The sequence below is a fragment of the Tarenaya hassleriana genome, unplaced genomic scaffold (genome assembly GCF_000463585.1).
Source record: "Tarenaya hassleriana unplaced genomic scaffold, ASM46358v1 Cleome17, whole genome shotgun sequence".
Classification (NCBI taxonomy): Eukaryota; Viridiplantae; Streptophyta; class Magnoliopsida; order Brassicales; family Cleomaceae; genus Tarenaya; species Tarenaya hassleriana.
Window position 1 is genome coordinate 3,038,849 of NW_010965122.1, and position 9,339 is coordinate 3,048,187.

Here is a 9,339-nt window from a genome sequence, read left to right on the forward strand (position 1 = left end):
ACGTGTTCTGTTGTATTAGGTAACTTTACCCTTTTTTGGGACATCATTAATATATACGTAGGAGTAGGAGATATTATTTATCAAAAAAAAAAAGATAGTGAGTAGGAGGCAGAGGTGATGCACTCTTTGATCTAGAAACGTTTGGTTTTTCTATTGCGGTTAAAGAGTTTTACTTTCCACACACACAAAACGAACTCGTGTTTTTATATAAACTTTAGGGCGTTGCCATTAAATTAAATTGCAAAGAATTACAGGGAACTTTCATGGGCTTTGTAGCGGATTTATTGTTCGTGCACATTTATAGCACGAGAGTACAAGTGCGCAAATAGGAATCAAAATATATAGATTAATGAGTCATACAATTTTTATATATAATTAAAACCGGACCGGAAACCTAAACTATTGTAAACCAAACTGGTTGGATAAAAAGAACGTAGATCCCATAAGAAATAAAAAAAAAACCTTTTATGTGAAAGACTACTTTGAAAATTCTAATTACAAATCGAATTCCAAAGAGTTCAGAAGCAACGCCCGGTCTTTTAATGGAAATTAGAAAAAGAATTTCTGGAATTTTTGACCAATAAATAACATTGCCCCACAAAAAAACACTTATACTATCCATAAGCATCAATAAACAGAATCAGAGACCAAACACGTCGACACCGCAACAAACCCTACAAAAACAAAAATAACAAAAAACACAAACCAAACCAAACCTAGTCACTTAAAACTATTAAAGAACTTCTCAAACATTGAATTGCAAAAGCTAAACACTTTAATTTCTTCACGAAACTCCTTAATCAAATCCACGGCAAGGCCCGAGTTTCTCTCGAAGAATTCCTTGAACAAATGAGACGGGATCACATCTGCATTCTCGATGACAAACCGGAACGCAGCATCCTTGAGAACTTTGTCTTTGCAGATGCTAGCTAACTCAGCAATGGCGAGGGCATTATACGATGCGAGGGATGATGTCAGGAAGTTTCCGCAAAAATCGTGCAGATGTGGAAATTCGTATGCAATCGCTACACCGTAAAGTTTTCGAATGTGCGTCCTGAGTTTCTCGTGAGGCAAAGTGCCTCTGTACATGAACTCAAGAAAAGCCTCCAACCCTTCTTGATCCAGCAGATCGATGGTGATCACGGAATCGACCGACCTCTTGAACTCATCTTTCTCGAACATTCCCCTAAACACCTCTGACCCCGCCGCCTATAAAACATAATTTAAGGAAACTTGGCAATTCAATTGGGCCACTCATCATAGTACTTTTAATTAGAAAATTAAAATTGAGATACCATACCAAGACGAATTTGTGGGCAGGGATAGCCTCTTTGCCGTATTCGGCCATGACTTTGACATCGACACACCGTTGCTCTTTGAAGGCCTTGAAGAAACACCCGAAGAAATCCTCCTTTTCCGCTTGAGTCGCCATTTCAACTGTACAGGCTTCCAATGTTAAGATGTGAATGAAACTCGAAGGGGAAAAAGGCATAGCGTTATAAAGAGGTTTGCTATACAATATATAGAAAGAGATGTGGAGAAAAAATGCGGGAAGATTGTATTTTATATTTTTAAATATTGTAATTTGCTACGTATCATACTTAATATAATTATTTAATTTGAATAATGATAATTAAAATATGAATATTAGTTTTAATTTTGGTAAACGAATCGAAATCCGAGGAGTTTGACGAAAGTTAGTAGTGTCTTGACAAGACTGTTAGTGTTCTGTGTTTTTTTAAACGCTTTACATTCCCAAAAAAGAAGGAAAAGGAGTTTTTGCATTTTCAATATTTTGTAATCGGACGTCAGCCTCTTGATTAAAACCTCTCTGTTATATATTTCGACTGATGCTAAAATCATACATCACACCCAATCCCATTTCATAATAAAAACACGTTATTGATATCTTAAACAAGAAATAATAGCGAAAACTCCTTTAGGGTTTGAATATCCGATGCCTAGAATTTAAGGAGGTTCAATATCTTAACATCCCCATGTAAATTCACGTATTGCATGTTGTAGTCATTCTTTTAAAAAATCGGTAAGAAGAAATACGTGAATTTAAGGAAGTTCAATAAGCTCTGTACTCATATATTACGTAATGGGTTTTGACTCTCGCCTCAATTTTTCTGTGGTTATTACAAAAATTCGCTTATCCTTACAGAATTTTTCCTTTTTAATATCATTTTCTGTTTGTCTTGCATTCCCTTTGCAATTTTTAAGTCGGATGGCTATAAGCCCATAATGAAAATGTCCAATAATATCGGCCCATAAGCACTAAATCGGCCCAAACCCGTCCGATGGGGTAAGTTGAAATCAAGAAAAACAGCCAACAGAGAGATTCGCGGGTTCGTCCGTAGGTTGTCGAGGACTTTTGTTGGAAAGACTCTTGGTCAGAAAGAGGGTGTCAACTGAGTCAGAAAGTGTCTCCGACTCGCATCAAAACGACGACGTGTGGCAGCCTAAAGCCTTGCAGGGTTTTTAAAACGGTTAAAACAGTGCAGGGTCGGAGTGTGGTAATGTAGTTGCAGCATAACCAGTTGAAGAAATAAAAATGGAATCGATATCCGGGCTAAAACCAGAGTTTATTTTTAGCATCGATGCTCTGTATATTGAGCTTGATTCTCTCTGTAACAATACTCAAAATAGTGAATTCCTCGGATCAAAGATCCGACCGAGACGCACCGAACTTACACTAAGTCGGGAACTCGTAAATCTCTGCGTACTCTCTTGCTTCGGTTCGGACCTTGTGTGTTCGATTCAATTGGCATTGCTTGATCGGAACTCAATTCATGATATAAATATTTTTTTTTTGTAAAAGTATATGCATTAGAAATAAAAACTGTACAATACAGAGAATTCAGGCCATGTATTCACATGTACAAAATGTAGTAAGGAGAGAGATCTGGTGGCTCAACTGGTAAGGGGTAAAGCAAATCTCCTTTCCAACCCAAGTTCGAGTTTTCAATTGGAAAAGAACATTCATCCGGATTTCACTAGTTTTCTGGAAAATGTAGTGTAGTGGTTCAGGCCGATCGGTTCCTCACAGATTCTACTCTGAATCTCTCGTGTGAACTCATAACGAAAAGGAAAGAGATCACACAGAGTTTACGAGTTCGGTCATCGAGCATAAAGCTCGGGCCTACGTCTCGGAAAGAGGAAGCCGCGTATTTTTGCTAGAGTTTACAACCGGAAATACCGTTGGAGACCGCCGAACGGCAGTTCCGTTCGACAGAGAGACGAAACCTCTCCGTCGTGCGTGAGAGAACCACAACCTAAGGTTACAGACTCCACACCACAGAAAAAAGGAAGGAAACCCTAATGGGGTTTCAGTAAACAAGCGAATAACGGAAATGTTCCTCCGTCCCTTGAAGATCCTCTGTCTCGAACCGAGGCTTCGAGACCCTCCGCTTGAGCTAGAGGATTAGCTGAAGACTCCACAAATCTCCACCTTCTTCAACAAAACCTGCAAAAGAAAACACGAAGCAAAGCAAACACAACATAACATGCAAAACATGAACCCTAGCACGTTGTTGCTTCCTGTTTACTTCAATATGTAAACTCTACCTCCCGACACATTCTAGGCGTATCAAACGTGCTGCTCTAATAGAGTTCTTACCGAACGTACCAAAAGTACGTCTCAGCGTGATAAAAAAAATAAACACACAACCTAATCTACCCAAAACGAGTGTCCTTGACACCTTCTGTTTTCGGAAGACTAGCTAACGACCTCGAATAGTTATGACTCTCTAGACTGTCTACATAACCCTCTCCGATGAAGTCTAAGACTTCACATGTGCACCCTCGAGGATTAACCCCGACATCTACCCGTCTCCTGAGTCTAACCCGACTTTCCCGATACTGACCTGAGTCATACTATCGAACTTGCTAGTAACCTAACTCTGGATCCACATAGAGTCTACACAACCTATGAGTTAGTGACTTCTATCCACGGATACTAACCTACCAACTAAGATTGTCTCACGGTTTTATCCTGTGAAAACACTCCTAGTCATCTACAATGCTCCACCGAGAATGAAGAACACATGAGTGCACGTGCTCCACCCCGAGAGGGAGTGTCCCACCGCTCCAACCAACACCGACTCTACCTGGTGAAACCCGACACCTCCCAGCTCACACTATCTCCTGATCATCCTACCCGAGGAAGCTCCACCTAAATGTGGAGACATCACTGTTAGGGTTTTTGGAGATCCCTAAACGTGCGTTCACAACGGTTTCTAGGGTTCCAACTTTGGGTTTCACGCAGCGGAATATATAAAACGAAACTCAATCAACATATCTTGCATATAATGATAAAGGTATCGATATGCCAACCTGTTTCGATCCAAGGACCTGTCACAAACGCTGAAATCAAGCGTTCTCTACAGTTAGTCCACACTCACCGGCTTGCGTATGCTAGGACACGATCTAGAGGTCGGACACGAAAAAACGAGACAATCCCGGGAGAGAGAAATTTTGGCCAAGAGAGAGAGAGAGTTCGAAAATCTCCTTTTGTTTCTTAACCTTAAATTATGTTTCCTAAACATAATTATAAAAGAATTAGGGTTTCATTAAACCAAATAGGCCTAATGGGCCTTCACTTAATTAATAAGAGAAAACAAGTCCATTAATCTCGTTAATAAACATATGGGCCCATGGGCCACCTAAACCCATCCAATGGATTTCTAATCAGTTTCGCAAACCGATCGTGGCCAGAGCACCATATCCATCAATCTTCCACTTGCTCTACTCATGATCGAGGTTCGGTCTATCACAATAGACCATCCCAAGCACGCTCCAGAAAATAGTAACAACCATACGTGTGTGACCCTGTAGGCCCGTCCAACGCAGACATAGTTCCGAAACTATTTCGGACTAATAATCATAGGTTGTCTCTAGCAAGACACTATGACTCCCTTGTCAAACTAGGTTAGTGTGATCTAACGAGCCAAGTAACATTCAACACTTGTGTCCTTTTTGTCACATGATATCATAAGTCAAAACAAAGACATGGAACAAGTCATCTCGTCACATTTTGTCTGCTTTCTCGTTCGTTGAGTTAACTGAACCTACAAATGACTCTTCATCTGTTTGTGTGCGTTTCAGCTCAACTCACTCGAGGGGCCCAGCGATAGCTCTCTCTTCACATAAGAGAGGAACAAAATCTCATCTCGGCTCTCTACTACCTCCACATGATTCATGACATTCCCAACTACAATCGTTATAGTCGTCCTTTTACAGTTCCGACGTTTGACTGTGTCAAAGAATATCACTCCTCATGACGGATAAATATATAGACCTCAGGTGTTAGGACTCAAAGCGGATTATTACATGAGATTCAAGTCATGACATCAGGTCCATGTGACAATCTCATGTGGTCATCCAGTATTCATTCACAAATGAATACCCATGATCATGATCCGTATCCAATACGCTATGATGCTAGTCTTTGTTCGTTAATATTCCCACATTAACGATCGACTAGGGGATTTAGTATTATTATAATAATAATAATACGTGGATAGTATTATTAAACAATAACATGCAATTTGAATAATAATCAAAAGAAAAACATATTTTCATTCATCACAATGAATCCAAGTATAATAAATAAAGTGTTTGTGCGAATAATCATGTCTAGAGCATAAAACATCACAATCTCCAAATGCTTTAATCATAATTAACTAAATATCTAATTTCCATCGACCTAACATGACACTCATGTTTCGACGAAGGGAGAGGCTTCGATATGTCATCTATCGATACTCTGCATATAAACACATCTCCTCTGTCTACAATTTCTCTGATAAGATAAAATCGCCCGAGTATGTGTTTGGATCTCTGGTGTGACCTTGGTTCCTTGGCTTGCCCAATCGCACCATTGTTGTCACAGTACAACGTAATGGGGTTCGCAATGGTAGGAACAACGTCAAGGTCTCCAACGAATTTCTTGATCCAAACAACCTCCTTTGTCGCATCCGACGCAGCAATATACTCAGCCTCTGTAGTGGAATCTGCAATGGTGGCCTGTTTGGAACTCTTCCAACGAACAACACCTCCATTCAGAAGGAACACAAAACCTGATTGCAATCGAAAATCATCCACGTCGGACTGAAAACTAGCATCGGTGTAACCATTTACAACGAGTTCATTTTCACGTCCACCGTAAACCAATAACGCATCCTTAGTCCTTCTCAGGTATTTCAGGATGTTCTTTACGGCTATCCAGTGTGGCTCACCTGGATCAGACTGGTATCTACTAGTTAGACTCGATGCTAACGATACATCTGGCCGAGTACACTGCACGACATACATGATAGATCCTATCGCCGAAGCGTATGGAATTCTATCCATGCGTTCTTGTTCATCAGTAGTCTTTGGACACTGATTCTTGCTCAGAACTAAACCATACCTCATCGACAAGGATCCTTTCTTGGATTCTTGCATGCTAAACCGTTTTAGCACCTTGTCGACATAAATAATCTGACTTAGACCGATTAGCTTTCTCGATCTATCTCTATAGATCTTGACGCCTAGGATATAGGCAGCCTCACCTAAGTTTTTCATCGCGAAACGCTTTCCTAGCCAATACTTAACGTCATGCAAAGTAGGATTATCATTTCCGATGAGCAAGATGTCATCAACGTATAAGACCATAAACACAATTGCGCTCCCACTGGCCTTCTGATAAACGTATGGTTCGTCCTAGTTTTGCGAGAATCCAAATGCTTTGACTGTCTCATCAAAATGCAAGTTCCAGCTTTTTGAAGCCTGATTCAATCCATAAATAGACCTCTGAAGCTTACATACCTTTCTTGGATGCTCAGGATCTTCAAAATCCGCGGGTTGTGTCATGTATACATCTCAAGCAGATTCCCATTAAGGAATGCGGTCTTGACATCCATTTGCCATATCTCATCGTCGTAATATGTGGCTATGGCAATGAGTATCCGAATGGATTTAAACATGGCGACGAGCGAGAAGGTTTCGTCATAGTCAATACCATGAATTTGTTGAAATCCTTTCGCCACCAATCGTGCTTTATAGATATGCTCGTTGCCATCCATGTCGGTTTTCTTCTTGAAAACTCATTTGCATCCGATGAGTGTTATCCCTTCAGATGCATCAACCAAAGTCCATACTTTGTTGTTACACATGGATTACATCTCAGCCTTCATAGCCTCGAGCCATTTCTCAGAGTCCGGGTTCGACACAGCTTCTGAATATGATGTGGGCTCGTCGTGCTCCATGAGCACGAGTTCATCATTTCCAGTCACGATAAATCCATATCTATCGGGCTCACGTCGAATTCTGCTCGATCTCCGAGGTTCATCAACGACAGGCAATGTCACAACGTGTTGCGAGATAGGTTAAACCGTTTCAACTATTTCGCTAGGTCCAACTTTAGTTTGTGGTTCTTAGATTTTTCCAAGATCAATCTTACTCCCACTAGTTTTCTCGGAAACGAATTCTCGTTCCAAGAAAGTCCCATCTCATGCAACAAACACTTTGTTCTCAGTGAGGTTATAGAAGTAGTATCTGATACGTGTGTATTGAGTCTAAAATCTATTACCCGATTCACAACTCACCGCAAGGATACGGATCTTCGTAACACGGGGTCGAACACAATGACCGGTTGCTAAATCCAAATCTCAATCGAAAATAGATCAAAGCAAGCAAGCGAAAGTGATGGTGGAAGTATGTGGAATCTAAACTAACTAAAATAAGAAAACAAATAAAAACGTGTAACTATAAAGCAAAGATGACCGTGGGTGTCGGGACCGTATTCGCGTGTATGGGTATATGCTAACATGCGAGAATCACGATATTGAATTTGTATTCGGTATTCGGGAATCGTCAAGCAACAAAGATAGAGAAATCACCTCCCGGCATATAACTCACTATCTAAAGTTCTCTAAATCCATATCCCTATGTGATTTATCAAACTAGATGCATGAAGAACACTATCATCAACCCTAGATCGATCGAACCATATTCCTATGTGAATAATACGATCTATTCTATCGATTTCGATCCGAAACTAAACCCATATTCTTATGTAGTTCAGAATCTGAAATAATTGGCCAAGGGGTCAGCAAACACCAATCGAATAAAGCACAAATCAATAAAACCGAAACAAATCCAAATCGCAACCAAGTTAGGGTTCAAACATACCCAAAACACAAACGAATCCCTAACCCACAGCCGTGGATCTACTCACGGTTCATGGAAAAACACAGAATAAAACCAGAAATAGAAAGAAAAGAGGGAGAAGAAAGACTCATGTCGACAGCAAGCGATCTTCACGTTCCAACTCTCCTTCTTCTTCCCGAAATCCCGTAAAACTCCTATTTCTCTCACCAAAGCTCTCCAAAGTCTGTATAAAGTCTGTCTCCCTCTCTAGGACGTCTGTAGAGTCTTTTTATAAACCCTAGGCGGCGCTCTCGAAGTCCTACTCCCGATCAAACTCTGAAAATTCGAATCTGGACTTTTTCTGGGTTTTGACTCGGACCGAGTCAGTACTCTGACTCGACCGAGTCAAAACGAGACATAAGGAATTCGGCCCAGCCTAATCTTCTGACTCGGGCCTTCTGACTCGGACATGTTGACTCGGGGTAATCTAACTCGGTCTCCTCGTAACAGGCTTGAATTGGGCCATTTTCAGCGTGTTGACTCGGTCCACTTTCCGTGGTTGACTCTGGCCGAGTCAAGATAGGAAGTTCTTGATGAATTTCATCCTTTTAGCTCCAGATCACTTCCATCTTGGTCCAAATCTCATCCAAGACCTGTAATCCAATAAAAACACAACCAAACCGAGTTTCGTCGCCTAACGCGCCTATAATGCCTACAAATGAGCATGATCCTCATATAAATCCTATAAAAAACGTCCAGAAAATATAGAGAGAATTAGGAGTTATCAAATCCCCCCAGACTTAAACCTTTGCTCGTCCTCGAGTAAAGAACGAAGGAATAAAATCTGCAAAACAGGGATGACGAACATCAAATAGTATCCTCATGAAACTCAAAAGCGAAACATCCATCTAATGCTAGCTTCCTGTGAATCGTACCCAAACCGGTCTACTATGATCTTTCTACCAAAGACTAATCTACCTAGTCATGGGACTTTTATTGCCACCTAGAACCCGTTAGAATCTCTATAACTCACCAAGCCTATTTCCGAACCTATCCTTATCTCAACTTAACCTTTTCGATCTAAGTTCTACATACCTGTATTTTTACCTTTTTGTAGGATTTTCCTATCAAACGCACGCATCTCGGGTTTCTAGGACGTTGAAGTTGAAGGACATCGGTTTTCTCTTTTTTTTCTTTCTTTTC

The 9,339-nt window shown here is 40.6% G+C and overlaps 1 protein-coding gene across 1 annotated transcript; it reads right to left on the reverse strand.

The window, feature by feature from the left end:
• Positions 1-720: 720 nt before the first annotated feature.
• Positions 721-1,315, reverse strand: LOC104810190 (putative BTB/POZ domain-containing protein At2g40450). The gene is made up of 2 exons (XM_010536388.2): positions 1,301-1,315; positions 721-1,209 (listed from the first exon to the last, which is right to left on the reverse strand). Exon 2 carries the CDS (start codon positions 1,180-1,182, stop codon positions 721-723), a length of 462 nt encoding a protein of 153 aa, XP_010534690.2. The 5' UTR covers positions 1,183-1,209; positions 1,301-1,315.
• Positions 1,316-9,339: the final 8,024 nt, after the last annotated feature.